The 18494-nt window shown below is 45.8% G+C and overlaps 1 protein-coding gene across 12 annotated transcripts in view; it reads left to right on the top strand.

Annotated features, from left to right (window-relative positions):
- The window catches only part of CADM1 (cell adhesion molecule 1), a 409576-nt gene extending 391671 nt beyond the window's left edge, over positions 1–17905 (top strand). For 8 of the 12 annotated variants that reach the window (XM_066245262.1, XM_066245246.1, XM_066245228.1 and 5 more), the window contains 2 exons: positions 13465–13596; positions 15580–17905. In XM_066245262.1, coding sequence (XP_066101359.1) covers positions 13465–13596; positions 15580–15698 — 251 coding nt within the window. In that variant the 3' untranslated portion in view covers positions 15699–17905. Of the gene's footprint in view, positions 1–1598; positions 1653–13464; positions 13597–15579 lie in introns of all 12 variants that reach the window. The other 4 variants (XM_066245217.1, XM_066245172.1, XM_066245200.1 and 1 more) reach the window with 1 other exon arrangement.
- The last annotated feature ends 589 nt before the right edge of the window (positions 17906–18494 follow it).

Genomic DNA, 18494 nt, shown 5'->3' with positions numbered 1-18494 from the left:
GTACTTTATGTTTCCCATTTATAACAATTATTCAAATAATTGTATTCATCAGTCTTTATACAATGGATAAAGCCAATTGGAGATAGGAACACTTTCAACCAATCAGATTTCAGAACAAATGGGTAGCATCCCTACTCAGTTACCTCTACAATTTATTGCATTACTCACTGCTTTCCCTTTAGTTTCCTAAAGTCATAGTTTGGGAACATTCATGGATTCAAAACCTTCCTGCTTTTAATTGGCACTTGCCCTGGGATATTGGCATCCCAGGGTCTTGAGGGAGGTCCTCTTCAAGAGCTGATGGTATCACCACTTCCTTCCCCAGCACCAACCTTAGTTATAGTATTCATTTGGCTTGTTTATAAAACAACTTAGAAAAATATAAGCTTTTACCAACCATTTCTACATGAGCATTACCTGTTCATTTGCTGTTTTTTTTTTTTAAAAAAAATAGTGCGATCAGTGTGACTTTCTTATTTCCAGAGCATTTGTTCTGGTTGCTTTTATGCTCTGGTTGGTAGTTTACTATGTGATGCTCCCAAATCATTAATTCAGCAAATACGTACTGAGGATACACTTTGTGCTTGGCTAAGAGAAGGGAAAGATGAAAAAATAAACAAGATGTTTCCCTTCTCTTCAAAGACCTTGCAGTTTAACGGGTCCACTGTTAGCTTCAAAAGTGACAAATCCCATTAGAGAAATAGTAGTGAGTTGTGCAAATTAAGAGGACCTGGAGCAATCAGATAGGATTTTGAGCAAAACAGCGAAGTAAAGGCCTCCTTGGTGGTCCAGCATTTGGTGGTGTTTAATAAACATAAGGTGTGGGGAAGCAGCAGCCCTCACCCGGCTCAGCCTCGCACTCCTGCTCTGCTCCTCTCCTCACCGCTTTGGGCTCAGTGCAGCCGGCCAGCACTGGCCGTGACTGGCATGTAGGCCTGTCAAACCCTGAATTGATTCTCTCCTGACCTAACTGCTTTTTCAGCTTTGAGGGTTTTATTTATCAGGAATACCTCTGATTTTTGAAATTTTCTTCTTTTAAAAAAAACCATTTTGCAAATCAGATTTTCCTGATGAAGGCATAACCTGCAGTCTGCCATGAGCAGATGCTGTAACCATTTTGAAACAAGTGATACAAGATCGTCATAAATTGATCATAAACTGCATTTTCAAGTATTGGCAAAGAATTTCAATTTACTGTGAAATGTGAAATCAAACCTATATCTGTATGTAACATCTGAATATATTTGTGTTTAAGAGGTATATCAGAGCATCAACAGCCAACAATGAGGCTTTATTTCCTTTTCTTTCCTGCATGCTGTTATGAATGAGTGATTTTAAACATTCACCTTCATGTTTCATGTGCTTTGAAAGTGGAGACTGAGGACTCTTTCTGTCTTGACTGTGTGTCAATAACAAAATTACATGATTGGAGAAATTTTCTTACCTGTTGATACATTCAAGTTATCCAAAAAAGAAAAAAGAAAGAGATAGCAACAGATTTGGCTCATGTTTTTTAAGAAATTCATCCTCAGTTCTTAAGTGTTTTGTTTATGTCCCTTGAGGAATGAAAAGAAAAACGATTTGTTTTTACTTGTAAGGCCTTACTCAGTTGCCCAATTCCGCAGAAGAACTGGACAGTGAGGACCTCTCAGGTAAGGGCTAGTCATTAGGTAAGGCACTGCAGTATCCAACCTGTGGGGGCTCTGTCCACTTCTACAGAATGGCCACTTGGTTTGTTGAGCAACTGATTATTAGCGATTGTGAATTTGAAACTAAAGAGAAATAAATTTTTATTAACATTTTCTTCCCACCCACCTCTCTTCTCTGTGGCAGTGCTGTGTATAGTTCAGATAGGGGCTGACACTGCTGGTGCAGTGAAGGTCAAGTCACCTTGGGGATTGTAGGAAAGCCACTTTGTTCAGTGGCCTAATGGAATTTTGTATCCTAGATATATAATGGTTCAGGAGAAACGGGAGAAATTTTGTTGCATCATAAAACAATTTAAAGATGTTGGATTATGAGACAAGATCTTTATTTAAAAAAAAAAACTCATTGACCATTTACCACTGTGAAGTACACTAGAAAAGCCATGTCATAGAGATCTTAGAAGTGGGGGTGGGGGTGCAGGAAGAAAGGGGGCAATTGCTTTGTCACACACCATGATGCAGTCTAATTACCCACCGCGGGCCTTGTTCACAGCACACTGAGCTCTTGCAGAAGTAGGTTTCATGCTTGATTCCAGGATTGAGGTGTTACTAATCCAGAATGAGAAGCATATCCCGAAGGGGGGGTGTAAAATGGTCAGAGTTGAACAATTACATGAGCTCCCACAATGAAGGACTCACTGCCAACCAGCCATAGCATTTTACACAGTTTGATCAGTCACTTCTCAGTAAATCAGTAAGGAATGCCCCCTCCTCATCACTGGGATGGAGAGGCCAAAGCATAGGATTGTAGATGCTTACTCCAGTTTTTCGGAAGGAAGGGTTCTACATCATCCCATCTTAAAGAGAATTCATTGCAGCTCCCTTGAATAGTTGGTTGTTGAGATAAAGTAATAAATACAGGTTGTACCCAGTGGGAGAGTAAGATAGTACCTACCACCTAGTCTTTCAAAATGCATTAGATTTGTTGCCTATGTTACGCTTCTGTCAAACCCCAGGGACGCCTTTATTTCTGTTACACAACATGTCCCAGGTTGAGCGTAGCTGTTGGGTCTTCCTAGTGGGGAAACTCCGGGAGGGTGTGCTGGTTTTGTTCACTGCTTTACACCTGTTGCCTAGCGAGCACACAGTTAGCACTTGGGTGAATAAATGAATTCCAAAGCTCAGTGAATTTATGTAGATAAGTAGAAGGTTGGAAAGATAGGCACTTTCAGAGAAGTGTTTCTGTTTTTACCTCTTAGTTGTGGTTGATTTGGAGACATTGCAAAGATATTAGCCCAATTTTATTTTCAAATAAGAGCAAGCAAGTCCTTCTCCCTGTGTGGGACGTCCTGCCAGGCCCACATAGTCTCTGCTCTCCATCCTGATACTGACCCTGAACAAGCCCACTCTAACACAGTGGCCATGGCCATTGGATCTTCTCAAAGATCCTAAGAAAGAACCACAATCCCATTAGCCCTGATCCCTCTTGGCATATTAACCACAGGAGGACCACTCAGATCTGCAGAAGTAATCCTTCTCCTCGCTGGGAAAATGGGCTGAAAGCAGCCGTCCGCCTCCACCAGGCATCATCAATTAAGGAACGCTCCGGGTCTCGCGCTCTGTGCCACATTGTCAGACGCGGCCCTCCGCAGGACTATCCATCACCCAAGTCAAGAGCAATAAACCAACAACTGTTTGTGTTCATCATAATTCGGTTAAATTAATAATTACGTTGTCCCCCTCCCCCACGCCCTCCAGGAATGCTGCAGTCATATCGCTCAGGAGCCATAAGTCTTGTTGAACACTGATGCTCTGTCAGCCTGGCCCAGGCTGCCTTTGCATCTGGTTTGATGAACTAATCAAAAACTGATTAGCACCTTTGTTCAAAGGGGATGCTGATTAATCAGTTGCTATTGATTGTGAGCTTGACTTCGCTCAGCAGCAGAAAGACATCTGAAGGAGGGGAAAAAAGCAACCAATAAAAATTGAGCAGCTGTCATAGTGTTTAAATTTATTAAAACAAAATACATTATTTTTTATGAAGCTGTCTTGAAATGGGTCACTGAAGAGGAGCATATTGATTGAGAAAGGATGAACTTCTCAAATTTCTGTAGCCTGGAGACTGAATTCAATTATAATACAAGACAAACAGGTTAACACCCGTCTTAAACAGTCCATCAATAAATTAGAGCAGGTGTTGCGCATTTAATGTTAAACTGTGGTAATGAATAATATTACCATTCATTCCCACGCTGTCTGGGTGGAAATTTCATCCTTTTCTTATGATGGATAAATGTTATATTCTGCATTTCCTTCGATGTCATGACAGTCTGTCTTCTACTCAGCCCTATTTCCCCCACCTCCCACTTGTCCCACAGTCACCACTGCTGCCTCAGCTAAGGACAATTTCATAAGCAACATATGGTGTTCCCTCCTCACCCAGCAAAACACGTTGCCCAGCGGGTCCTCCTCTTTAATCTGCATTAGAAATTATGCTTGTGTGCTGTTGAGGGACTTAATCATTGGCAGACCTGAGTAGCATGTCCAGTTTGACTTTGACCCCTCTCATTTACTTTTTGGGTGTTAGCTTTATTGATTATAGATCCACCAGAGTTTTTAGTTGTTTTATCAACGCATCTGCTATTTCCTGGCGACAGCTGCCACCTGGCCTGGTTACTGCTACCCATGTGTAATAGAATAAATAGGTTTAAGCATACCTATCCTTCTATTTTATTTTAAAACCTTTTTTTTTTTTAATGTCTCCAATGGCCTTAGCAATGGGAGAGCCGAGGGAACTGTTTAGCGGAGTGCAGTGGTAAATATCCCGTGCACAGAGACTGGCCCTCCGGCACAGCAAAGCAGTCCACCCAACTTCTGCTTTTAGCAAAGGCACGGACAGGAAGCTCCAGAGCCGTTATGCTCTCCCCAAAGCATGCTCTCAGCTCTTGCCCTACAAATGAGAAAGTGACCTGGAAAAATCCTACACTGTCTCCCTCAGACTTCATAGGACAGTATGAGTGGAGGGCGAACTCTGAACAGCTTTGATACTTCATGCCAGGTGTTCAGAAAGACTTCAGCGAGGTGAGCCAACTCTGGCTGGGCCCATAAACGGATTACAAAAGAAAACATGGGCTAAACATAGAGCCTGAATTTAGATAATGGAAGCACTTAAAGGTCTTTAGAGCCAGGTGATCAGTTCCAGGGTAGGATGTGTGACCATCTGGTTGTTGTGAGTGTCCTCAATGTGTGTGAGACACTGTCGGTAGACAGCACCTTGAGAGACTCTTTTCCTAACTACCCCTACCTAACACGTGGCTCAGATTTAGCAAATAGGCTATTTCATTTCTTTGGTAGACTGATGATGATGATGATGATAAAACAAAAGCCAGTCATGCTTGGGCTGTGTAGACGCATTCAAGGCATGGCCCATAATAGTCAAGTGGTGTTACCGTATTTCCCTGAGTATAAGATGTTCCTGTGTATAAGATGCACCTTAATTTTGCGGCCTGAAATTTGAAAAAAAAAAAAAAAAGTATTACATAAAGTATTGAACTCAAGTATTATTCATCATAAAATTTCTACAACTCCTCATCATTGTCAAAACTCCTATCCATTAGGTTGTCCTCATCTGTGTCTGATGACAAATCACCCTCTTCATATATTGCCTTGTCTTTATATGACATTTGAAATGCCACTATGGCATTTCAAATGCCACTACCACTGTATAAGATGCACCTAGTTTTTAGACCCCAAATTTTTTGGGAAAAGGTGCATCTCATACGTGGGAAAATACAGTATTTGCTCATGTTTATGTAGTACTCGCAGCTTAGAAAGCTCTCTCACACATGTTAATGATCTCATTTGACCTTCGTGTTCACTCAGCATAGTTGTTTGAGCTCCTCACCCGTGCCAGGCTCTGGGCTGGGCCCCGGGGCCGAGCAGTGAGCAGGGCCAGCCCGACACTGGAGGTGCAGTCGAGTCTGCTCTCCAGCCCCCCATAGTTACTGTACATTCCCATGGGGGAGACGGGCTCAGAACAGGCGTGGGTTGAACAGTGACAAACACTGTGATAAAAAGAGAACCGGGTAAAATGAGAGTGATGGGCTGGGAAGAAATGGAGCTGGTTTAGGAAAGCTCACCGGGGCAGGGAGACCGACGGACGAGAGCCAGCCAGGCGTGGGAAGACTTTGGTGAAAGTCCTGTGAGATTGTTCAGGGAAGGTTGTCGATCTCAGTTTACAGACGTCAGAACAGGGCCCCAGGGGTTAAATGATTAATTCAGGAGACAAAACTTGAACCCATGGGCCTTCCTGACTCCAGGAGATAGAGACTTTGGTTTTAAAGTGGGTATTCCCCTGCGTAAACCATAATCCTTTGCTCTGGGGTCCTGGGAATCCTTTTCCTCTCGGACCCTTTTAGCTACAGCGTGTGCATCTGGGACAGAGGAGGAAAGCCACTCTCCAGAGCCCACCGGTATAGAGTCGCATGCTCACTGACCTGGGCAGCTCTCTCACAGCTTTAAATCAAACGTTTCCTTTCCTGAAGGGAAGACCTTAAATTCTGCTTAGATGTTTGCAATGCCATTGTTCTCCTGACTCTTACATTGCGGAAATAGCTACCCACTGAGATGGCTCTAAATGCCATGGGAAACTGTTGGGTTACAGAGGTTAAACATGTAGATTCCCTTATTTTTAAGATTTTATTTAGTACAAGGCACTCTGGCAGATCACACTGGGCCCATGATGCCAGCTTGTCCATGATGTTCTCACTATGTGACTTTGAACTTCACATTGCCAATCTTTCCATAATCCAACATGCTACCGTTTCCCCTAATGGGGAGGAAGGAGACCATCAAATAAGAACTTTTCCTCCAAATTAAAAGGGTTGGTGGGCTACAAGGCAAGATGTGAACTCCAGTTCTACAGGTTGGACACTGCTTTTGGGGTGACTTCATCATATTCATTAATCCATCATCATACCCCCAAATGCCTGAGGCTCACTGAAGTGTCTTTCTCTAGAGAGAGATTCTAGTGGGAAATGTGTGCTTGAAAATACTTTACAATCTGGTCCTCTATCAGATGTATACTCCTTTAAGGACAACTCTGGAACGGTCCTCAGCGCTTTCCTGGTGCTCATAATGGAAAAGCCCTTACTCTTGTTAAACAGACAGAGAGGTCTCCCCAGTTATGCCGAAGTCTCAGCAGGGTTGCATTCTGATGCATGAAGTCATTTCCACAGTTGGTTAAATTAACTAAATCAGTTAACATGAGAATCCAGGGAAATTAACATCAAAAAAAGCACTTTTTCTTATATTTAGGCTATGAGAAGTATTTAATATACTGATACTTAAATGGTATGCCTGAAGTATAACTTGGAATTAGGGGGCCTTCTGCTCTGACCAGATACAGGACAGGTGGGCCATTCTGCACAAGGAAGGCCTTGATTTATGGGACCTCTCACCATCAGAGAACAATGCTGAGTGTGCAGTGCAACCCTAACCCCAAAGCACTGATAAGTATTTGCCTTGACTCAATGATAAAAACTGGATTGAGGCCCTCCTCGGGCTTTAGTATAACAGATTTAAATTTGGCAAGCATTTCTAGGGTTTCTATGTTATGCCAAGCCCTGGGCCAGAGAGGCATCTTCATTTTCAGCAACACGTTGACCACTCCGCATGACCCTGTGAAAATGTATGAATGTGCTCAGTGGCTCCGAGTAGCTGACTGACCTGCCCAAAGTTTCAGGGAACAGTAGCGAAGCCCCGCTTCCCCTTCCATCCTCCCCAGGCCTGCTGGCGAGGCCAGTGCACTTGCCCGTGGGCCCCATGAGAGAGGAGATCCTAAGTCTTCCTGCACCTCCTGTTGGGGCCCGTTTCTGGAGGGGGTGTCAGCAGTTAGAGCTGATGAGAGCCAAGTCCTGATGGCCGAGCAGCAGCAGTGTCCATGCAGCCATAGCCTGTGCAGTACTTCTGGGTTAAATGAACGCACGCTGGGCTCCGGGTGCCGTGACGGTGACGGCTGCAGTTTTCCCTCAAGTAGCTTAACATCGTTCCTTTGGAAAGCCGGGGCCACCATAGTTACACTGTGGGCATGAGGTGCCGCTGAAGGGGGTGTGGGGTGCCTGGGGTGCTGTGGAGGGTTCTCTGTGATGTCCCTGCCTTACCTTTGTCCCCTCCCATTCCCTTTCCAAGAAGGCAGAGAAGGAAGGTTTCCCTGCACAGAGGTTAGTGTGCTCCAATGTATATTGTCATCTTAACGGGAACATGTGGGTGTGCTGTATACATTTACTGCCCACCGGAAAGAGCGAATGAAATGTCAGAGGGATTTGTAGCATCTGTAATTGAACTGGCGCTGAGAAAAGCAAATCTTAAAGAAGAATAACATATTAGGATTAGCAGATAATGTGGTGGCATGTTGTCAGCGCATGCCATTCAACCTGTTCCCCTTCAGTAATATAAAGTTGTGCTTTTCTCAAACGCACACTTACCATTGTTGCCATGACGAGAGCCACTGCAGGTGATGAGAATGAGCCAGCCACGTTATTTGGAGGGCACCAGGGTTTTGGGGTTGGTTCAGTGTTGTCTTCAAGGTCAGATTTTGTTTTTGCCTGATATTTGGGGAAAAAAACACTGTCAGGCTTTTTCTTTCTTCCCAGTGAGAGAAGTAAGTATCAAGTGATACCATGATCATTAAGCTGCTACGGAGATAGACTAATCCCTCCTTGCACCCCTAGGAAGCTGGAGGCAGCAATTCCATGATACACTCCGACTCTAAGAGTTTTTACTTCATCTGACCTGTCCAGCAAGACTTCAGTGCAGCAAAGGGACCAGATCTAAACCAAGTGACAGAGCTGCTGCAGGAAGTCCATGATTCTAACTTTTTTCCAGTCACCTGTAGCTGAGGAAATTGCAGATGGTGGAGTCTCTGAATTACTCAATAAGTAGACATAGCAGGCTGACACCATTGAACCTCCCTATGACCAATTTTTTTTAAGACAAGATCTAAGGTAGTGTGTCACCTGTGAAAAGAACAGATATGAGCATTTCAGGAGAGTATCTGGCTCTCCCCAAGTTTTTAAATGTGCCTGATACTCCAAGCCAGCAAATTTTGAAATGTGAAGGAAGATCAACACAGGGTGGTTGCCATACCCGGTGCCGTCTGTTGTACTGTATCCTAATGATCGCATTGTACTTTGGCTCCTCAGAGGTAGGAAACTTGGCATCTTTTTGGCAAAAAGTCTGGCCTCAAACTGCAGCCTGGCTGCAATGTAGACAGTGTGCAGCTACAGTGTGTCCTGCCCAGTGCCCTCCTGCCACACCCCGCTGTGCCAGGAGCTCATCTAGGATGCACTGGCCACGCCCTGGCTCCCCATGGGGCCCTGCCTTTGGCATCAGTGCTTTCTAGGCTTATCACAAACCCCCGATGCGGGCACTTGCACAGCGGTGTATGTTTCGCGTGCCCTGCTAGGTGGCTAAGTAGCCATAGAAACAGGGACCTGACACAGAGACCAGGAGCGCTGTGTGGGGGGTGACTCTGGGGATCCCCCAGAGGGTGGGGCAGGGAGCTGACATTCACTAGCAGCCACAGATCTTGTCAGGCCGCGAGGAACTACTACCGCCTTTGAAACAGCCTGGTCCTAGTGTCCACAGGGGTGGATGGAGCCAGGTCACCTGGCCCAAGGTAAAGAAACCTGAGCAGTTTGGGCCATTACTCTTAGGAGTTTCTCTGTCCTTGTGGTTTTTATGATGCTAACGTGAGCCCAAGGGCTTGAAGCTGCAACCCATGCTGTAGTCGCCAACCTAACATTCAACAAGCGACTTGTGAATGCTCACCTGGAGCTGAGTTGTTTCAGCTTTTTGCCAAAAGGGAAGCTAACGGAGGAATACTAAACAGTCCATGATTGATCTGTCCCTAAGAGACTCCTTTCACACGTAGAGCCGCAGACGTGGCTGCAGGAAGGGGCGGCACAGGCGGGAAGGATGGCGCCACAACTCCTGAGTCGTCATGGCACTTCCCAACATTCACTGAGTGCGACAAGTCAGACTCAGGAACGACTAGGCCTAAGGGACTGGAGGCCACACGGGAATGATTGGTGGGCCTCCTCACGGCCGTTGGGTGGGTCACACACACATGCTTGGCTCTTCACAGTTGGGTTGGCCATTTTGCCATACGCACACCAAGCATGAATGGGACTTGACTCTTCAGGGTGATGGGGCACCAGTTAGTCCCAGAAATGGGAGCACTCTCACACCTGTCACTAAACAAGAGAAACAGCTATATAGTCTGCCAGAAAACAAGAAAACACGGCCTTCCTAACTGGAGAGAGGTCCGTCTGCCTATCGGGTATTTTATAAAGTGTACTTACTGTCCAGTGTGAAAGCTGAGACAGCTGCAGGGTCTGCCTCTTTGGTTTTTCTCTTTGCCTTGTTGAGAGAAGGGGCTAGAGATCTGGAGAGGGCACCCCCCAGAGAGCTCATGGGGCCCGGGGGACAGGGTCTATACCCCAGGAGGAACAGGATCTCTGGGAGACAACAAGAGTCACAGACATACCCAAGTTTTTCACTTGGAAGTAGTTCCTCAAGGAATAGCCAGAGCTCTCGCTTGGTGGGCAGATCACGAAAGGCCAAGCAGCCATTGCCCCTCTGGTGGTCGACAGTCCCTTGGGCTCCAGTACCCACCCTGAGCCATCAGTCCGGTGCCCTCCGAGTAACCGCAGTGCTGCTGCTCCACTCCATGAGTGAGGCACAGCCCCAGGTGCAGGTGCTTACCTGGTAACAGGTAGCCAGCTTTTACCCTGATCCTCCACCACCTGGGCCATTCAGTAGCACCGTGAAAACTCTCCTCTCAGCCCCATACACGAAAAAAAAAAAAAAAAGAGTGAGATGAGTCTGGAAACAGCACTGCTCTTCTCAGGGGGCGCCAGGCCGTGACAGGTGCTAGTGAACTGCCTCGGCTCTCAATACCCCCAGCAAGAACCCCGTTGCGGTGGGGTAGGAAGTGAGGGGGACGAGCTCACAGCCTGCAGTGTCCCTGTGAATTGACATCACTCACTTGCATCTGCAGTAGTTGAAGGCAGGAAAAATGTCTCTGTGATTAACATAGTATCAAACCTTCTGACCAAAGTACGGTAAGTATCAGAAGATAGCAGGAGAGATTTCCCTTATGAATAAGTGTTCAGGATGGAGAGAATAACTAGAACCCAGGGTTTTAATTGTGGGCAAAGCGCAGGGGAGAACAGCAGCACTGACCTTTAGCTTTGAGGTTCGTGGGAGCAATAGTCAAATGAATTGTAGAAATTAACCCCACAGATACTGGCCTGTGAGGTTTGGTTTTGTTTTTTCTTGATCACAGAGCTTCCTTTCTCTCTCTCTCTCTCTCTCTCTCTCTCTCACTCTCATCTACCTCTCTCCCTCTCCTCCCCCTCTCTCTCTTTCTCCCCTCAGGCTTGTAGAGTGTCCCTGTGTCTAAGCATAGAGGAGGCAGTCAAATTTTAACTGTGGACATGAAGGAGCCTTTGTCCAAATGGGTTAGGGCTGTGCCTGGGAAAGCTTCTCCAAGCTCATCTCTGCTCTCAGTTTCCCCAGGACGTGGCCTGTCTTCACCTCCTGACTCAATACCTAACATCCGCCTCCTCAGGGGCTGATAGCATTTTGCTCTCCTTACCCAATTCTAAGACACGGAGGTCACTGAAAGACCCTTGTGTTTCAATAGGCCTGAAGTTCATAGTGTTGGAGATGAGTTCACTCTCATTTCCACAAGACAGCTAGCTCCCTAAGGAAATTACAGCTCACTGGAGTTTCTGTGGTTTTCGTGTCCCTGTGAGCAATACTGAGTCTGTGCAGTTGGGGTCAGAGTCTCCAGTGTGTATAACACTGCCCTCCAGCAGATTCCCTGCACTCAGGGCCACTGCAGGGCCACGCTGAGAGGAACGCTCCCCTTCAGCAAGCTCTGTCGTCGCGTAAAGAAAAAAAATGTTTCCATGGCTGATTCTTGCCTCATTGAAATGACCTTCCAGACACCGAGCTGTTGCATCTGCAACAGGCAACACTTTTGGCCAAGGAAGGAGGTTCCTCTCCACCACATTTCAAGCCCAGCTGGTTGGACATGTTGCTGGAGGGGCCCCATCCAGAGCGGGCTAATTGGCTGTGGTGCACTCTGACTCCAGCCACCCCCATTCTCCAATTAAACTCCCATCATCCTGCTGTCCCCACGCCCTGCGGCTGCCCCCGATCTGCTGTTTCTGTTCGGGTCCGGAACTCGGGGGTTCTGTAGTTCTTTTGAATGTAACTTAATGAAACACGTTAAATACTTCATTTTAGAATGTGAACTCTTTTAATTAAAGCCCTTTTCATGGACCCCCTCGGTCACGAGTTATTTCCCCACACATCCTTCATACTTAATCTCAGAGCAGAATTGGGACTATCGATGGAAAGTGTAAATCACAGCCCCCTGCTGATAGCGTTGTATCAGGTTTCGGCTCAAAAGAGCACCATTACCTTTAGCTGTCACGGAGCTGTACACTTGATCGATAAACTTCAAATATTATTAGAGGTGCGGGCTTCAGAGATCTGCTCTGTTCTTTGGAGAGAGACAGAGATAAATCTTTCTTAAAAATTGACTTGAATTTGCACTCTCAGTCTTCCTGGTGAAATGCATTTCTCTCGGGCATCCAGCAGCTGCGAGGGGACAGATTTATAGGCCGTGTGCTCCTTGTACTGAAAGATTTAAATGGTAAATCCTTCACATGTGACTTCACAAATCATGTAAAGTTAAAAGATTTTTACCGTTTCTGTTGCTGCTGTGCTTAAATTGTAAGGTACAGCTAGTAAATCATTTTAATGGAGGTGTCGTACTTGACTCAATAAAAAAAAAAAGACAATGGTTTAGGTTCCACTCCAAAATGTTAATGTATTAATCAACGGGAGAATAATTGTTTTTTACTACATTATAAATCCTAGGTGCCATTAGGATTTCAGCAAGGGGTGATGTAGCCACGGTCCTAAATTAAAATTGTTTACACCGCCATACATCCATTCTGCATCGCCGTAGCTCATTCTGGGTTCACTTTGGAGTTGTTCCCAAGCCAAACCTGTCATTCCTCAGTCAGAAAAAGACATCTTGAGGGAGTGATGCTTATAAAAGAAAATTAATTGCATTGTGAAGTGTTAAATAAATAAAATAAATAAAAAACCGTCTGGTGGCAATGGACAATTATTCCTTGCTGTCTTTTCTGAAGTAAGTTTTCAGGTTTTGGATGGAGGCTTAATCCCTCATACTTCCTAAATGCAGCAGGCACGACACTGGTCCTTAGTCTCATGATCCTCGTGTCATCTCTAGGCAGCTGGGGCTCTAGAGCTCCTTACTTTCCCTGTGCACATGCCTAGCGGAGAATAAGCCCCTGGACAGCTCGCCTCCTTTCCAACGCCCTGTTACTGCCTGAAGGTGCCAAACTGGATGCCCTTTGCGAGGTCGGCCTCCTTCATAGAACTTGTGGCTGCAGACAGAGTGAATGCTAGAACTGGTCAGGGCGGATGGACTCTCTTTCTTCCCTCCCTGCTCCCTAAGCTTGTTCCACATGCATTGGTGCTCCTATGCCGCTTATAATGAAATGGCCTGTGGCGGGGGTGGGGGGTGGCTCAGGTCAGCACCGGACAGGTCAGGCTGTTCCCTTGGTGCATACCTTTCCATCTCTAGATTGGTCTTTCTGACTCCTCCATTAAAATAAAAGAAGGTGCCCTTGGGCCCTGGAGGCGGTGTCGCCGGGGATTCTGGTGTCTCGCAATGAGCTCTACATCCCTGTTCCTCTTCTGATCCCAACAGATTCTCGAGCAGGTGAAGAAGGCTCGATAAGGGCAGTGGACCACGCTGTGATTGGCGGTGTCGTGGCCGTGGTGGTGTTCGCCATGCTGTGCTTGCTCATCATTCTGGGACGCTATTTTGCCAGACATAAAGGTAAGCAAGGTGCTTTAGCTGGCAGGAGGCCTCATGTTACCACTGCCCGCCCCTGATTCCGGGACTTTACAAGGTTGTCCTTGGTAGACAGTTTGCTTTATATGGCCGCATGGCCTCTTTGATTCCTGAAACGTGGAGGGGGGAAAAAACAGAAATGTTAGCAGCTGCTGATTAGGACTCTGAGAGTTGATGATTAGCAAGCACTGCTTGGTTTGGGGTTTTCTCTAAACACAAAGCCTTACAGATTGTTATTCTACAACCCATAACTGGGGGTAAAGTAAAAAGTCACAGTGTTGGAGCTGCTGTATGGGGGGGGGAGGGGTGTGAACACTACGTAAACTTGGGGAGAAAACCCCCCGGAACTGACCACTTTCTTGGGAGCAGGTGGACTAGCTCTGCTCCCTGGCCCCAAACACTAGGTAAGCCTGTCCCAGTGGCTAGAACACTTTCTTGGTTTGATGTGCCCTAAAAGCCACATAAATATGTATTTTTAAAATTATCAGCACAATTGATTTAAATTGCCATTAATCACACACTTATCAACAGCACAGACTGGGTGGGCAATCATCTTTTCCAGCGCTGCCCCCCCGCCCCTGCTACTCTGCACGTGCCCCCCCCCCCCAGGTGATTTAGTCATCCTTTTCCCTGTCGGCCTTGTTCCTGGTCATTTCTCTCAAGCTGTGCTGTGCCGTGAGCTCGCAGGCTTCCTGTAGCGTGAACTCAGCACTCACCTACTGCTTGGCTGTAGAACGTGGGTCTGGGGGCAGTCCCATAAGCACAGTCATGGAGGTCTAAGCTACTTGAAAACTGCCTTTAAGACCCAAAATGCCAGTCTTGAGCGTACCCCAGCTAGGCGAGCTTCACCCTCTGCCCACACCCAGGGGCAGACTGGCCAAAGGTACAGCCTCCTGGGGTGAGCCTGACACGCCAGGCAGTGCGGCCAGGGCAGGGCTGTGGAGGGCCTGGGAGAGGGGAGACATGCTCCTCCATGGAGGAGAGAGGGGCTTGGGGAGCACACTGACGCCTGCCTTCTCATATCTGTCTCTCTGAAACATTGAAAACACAAGAATATCAGCTGTCGAGTCTTCAAGAACAGTGTCTCGTGGGAAGAGGGTTATTTGATTATGACAGGCATTGTGAGCGTTACCTGTACATCACATTGAGCTGCAGTCCTTGTCCTTCTTCATATAAACTGTTGGGACTTGGTGATAAGTGTGTCACCAACTTTGTGCTGCTCTCTCCATTGTCATTATAAAGTAGCTGTGTGCCAATTAGCAAATCCATGAGTCCAGGTCCGGCTAGAGTTACAGTGTGAGGGAGGATCACTTGTTGCTTGAGGCAGACCCCAAGCCTCGGTGACGGCTGTCATAACATCCATCATTTGTCCGTCTGGAGCCCCACTCTGAAACGGAAGGCAGGAGAAAACCAAACACGCTCGTGCCAGCCAGAGCCCGTCTCAGCTCGTGGGCGGGCAGTAACGATTCGTGGAGACAGGAGACGAGGGTTCAGACAGTGACTTGAGATGACACTGGGACGTCGTCAGGCCCTAATTCATTTATCGGCTAATTGCTCTTTCTTGCTTTGGTCTTTAACCATGTGTGTGTGCACGTCTGGCCATCGGTCCCAGGTGCTCACCGCTAGCACGCTAGTCAGCAGCTCTCCAGCCCTCTGCGTCCTGAGCTCCCACCCATGTCTTCCTCTGCTGACATCTCTGGTCATCATCACCGCCCTAATGTCTCATTTGCTGAATTATATCGCAGCGGTTCGGCTGGAGTGGTGCCTTTGGAACCCCCACCCCACCCCGGATTCCCCCTCTGTCTCCCCCCCACCCCCGCCTTGCTCTCTTCTTCCGATTGTTTCTCCCCTCTGCCGCGCCCGCCCGCACGCACCTCGGCTGACGATGGCCATAGAGCACGTTGCTATCTCTGCGCCGCGCACAGAGGCCGTCAGACAGTCACGGTGCTTTACCCCTTCATCTTTCAGGTACATACTTCACTCATGAAGCTAAAGGAGCTGATGACGCAGCAGACGCAGACACAGCTATAATCAATGCAGAAGGCGGACAGAACAACTCGGAAGAAAAGAAAGAGTACTTCATCTAGATCAGCCCTTTTGTTCCCATGAGGTGTCCAGCTGGCCCTGTTAGATGATAAAGAGACAGTGATACTGGAACGTGCGAGAAACGCGTGTGGTTTTTTTGTTTTGTTTTGTTTGCTTTTTTATTAACGAATGGGTGGAAAGGTGCTAGACTGGGAAGGCATGGGATTCGCTGTATCAAAAAACTGTCCTTTGGAAAGTACACTCTGCTGTTTGACACCTCTTTCTGTTTGTTTGTTTAATTTTTATTTCTTTCTACCAAGTCAAACTTGGATGCTTGGATTTAGTTCGGATAGATTGCAGAAAATTCTGTGCCTTGTTTTGTTGTTTGTTTGTTGCATTCCTTTTATTATTTTTCTCTGTGTGCATTTATGTTTTTTCCCAAAAGTTTTTGATTTTTTTTTTTCCAAAATTTCCCATTTTGGAATTTGCCTGCTGGGATTCCTTAGAATCTTCCCCCCCCCCCCCCCCATTTTGCGATTGTTTTTACTTTTTTGTTTTTTTTATTGTTGTTGAAGTAACTGCTTTCTGTTCAAAAATTCAGTTTCATAAAAGGAGAACCAGCACAGCTTAGATTTCATAGTTCAGAATTTAGTGTATCCATATTGCATTTCTTCTCTGTTGTTGTAAAGATTTGGGTGAACAATGAGTACTCTTTGCTGCTGCCATGTTTCAAATACTTAGAGCAGTGAAGACTAGAAACTTAGACTGTGATTCAGAAAATGTTCTGTTTGCTGTGGAACTACATTACTGTACAGGGTTATCTGCAAGTGAGGTGTGTCACAATGAGGTTGAATCTGTCTTTAATTCTGTAACTGTAGACGGCTCAGTGTAGATACCCCACGCTGTCCAGAAAGGTTTGGGGTGGAAAGGGCTCCTCCTTTTTCAGTGCCCTGAACAGACCTGACAGTGAGGGCTGTTCCTTTTATACAAGTGGACAAATTTGAGTTGCCGTGAGGGAAAGTAGGGAGGGGGGAAAGACAGTCCTGCTCTGGTTATTTCTGTTCCAAATGATTCCATCCTACCTTTCCCAATCGGCCTTACTTCTCACTAATTTGTAGGAAAAAGCACGTGGCAGTGCCGTGGGCGAGCGACTGAATGGGATGGGTTCCCTCTGTGCTTAGTCAGGAAGGCAGGAGGATGTGGCCTGCATGTACTGTATATTACAGATATTTGTCATGCCAGGGTTTCCAACTCGAATCCTTGTGAAACCTTCCTTCCTTCAGATCTGGCTCAACAAAGGCAGGAGGCGCCAAAGGGAGGGGCCCGTATTGTTCTCACGCTGGTCTGCCGCCTCCCTCAATTCTCAAAAGGTCAGAGCAGAGGTGGAGAGACAGCAGGAAGGGGGTTTTCAGTTACTTAATCAAAACTCAAATGTTGAGTGTTTTTATCTTTTTACCTTTTCATACACTAGCCTTGGCCTCTTTCCTCAGCCTTAAGAACCATCTGCCAAAAAATAAAAACTACCGGCCCTCGCATGACGGCAGCCATAGTGCATAGCTACTCAAGTAAGTTACCTTGAACATATCTTAGATGGGGAGCCCTGGGGAAAGGTAGAGAGGAGTCACGTGACTATTTACATTTTTTTTTTTAAAAGAAATGTACGTCTAGGAAATCTATAAGTAGTCCTGAAGGACGAGAGCTTAAATTCTTACCATATGTTTTGGTAAGGCTCCAGACTCCAGACACAGTCCCTATGGAAAGAAGGCATCAAAAAAAAAAAAAAAAGATAGATCTATATATATATAAATATATATTATATAACATTTTCAGTGAGTAATTTTGAATTTTGCAAGGTGCGTTTTTACTCTTGTTACATTATGTGGAAAATTTACCACTGATTTATTTAAAGGGGGGGGAGTGTCAACTCTTTGTTATTCAAAAGCGTGTTTATTTTTTTCTCGTCTTTGCTTTAACCTTTGGTAGAACCATTTGCAATATGGGGCCTTTTGGGAACGGACTGGTACGGGCAAGAACGCCCATAGGAGCAGCATTCTGTTTTCCCCTCTCCTCCCCCGAGGCACTTGACCAAGACAAAAAGCCACAACACAAACATCCCTTTTTCAGAGACTTTTGTAACGTGCAGCTCTCTCCGGAGCCCTTCGCACCCATTCCGACCATAGTGTGGCCATAGCAAAGGGTGAGAACCATCATCCAGCATGTTGTTGACAGGACTATTTTTTTTTTCAGTTGTTTTCTTAAGGAAACAAAAACGGAACCTACCATGGCTCACAGAATTGGCATCTCATTTTTGGGACCTCCCATCCTTCTGTTTTGAAAAGTGTACAGTAGTGCAGTGTTCCTGATGTAACTTTATATGGCTTACAATGTTGACATGTCTCAGGTTCATGTGTTTCGATTGGTGTTTTCCGTCTCAGGTAGATTGCAAAGTGTAGGCCCCACACATTGGAAAAAAAAATGAAATAAAACAACGCAAAAACAGGAAAATTATGGATTTTAGTTGTATATCGGTTTATGTATTTTTTAAGTATACAGTGCACTGTTTGAAATGTATTGTTGAGTATTAATTTGTACAGGTTGATCACTTTTTTTAGAGTGAAGAAAGAACAAACTTGTTTTTTTGTGTTTTTTAAAGGAATATAAAATAATGAAGGATGTATAATTGATGCCAAATAAGCTTGTTCTTTAGTCACGCTGACGTCTTATTTTTCCCGTTAGGCCAGTTCTGTTTTTAAGGTGTACATGAACAATGTTACTGTGTAAGAAACTCCATATCCACATGTTCCCATTCGCATTTTGTATTGGTTCATGTATACCATTTTTACAAAAGAAAAAAGAAA

The sequence above is a fragment of the Saccopteryx bilineata genome, chromosome 1, assembly GCF_036850765.1.
Source record: "Saccopteryx bilineata isolate mSacBil1 chromosome 1, mSacBil1_pri_phased_curated, whole genome shotgun sequence".
In the NCBI taxonomy this organism is placed as follows: Eukaryota; Metazoa; Chordata; class Mammalia; order Chiroptera; family Emballonuridae; genus Saccopteryx; species Saccopteryx bilineata.
Note: the sequence above shows the minus strand (reverse complement) of the source record. Positions and strands in the feature narration are given on the sequence as shown.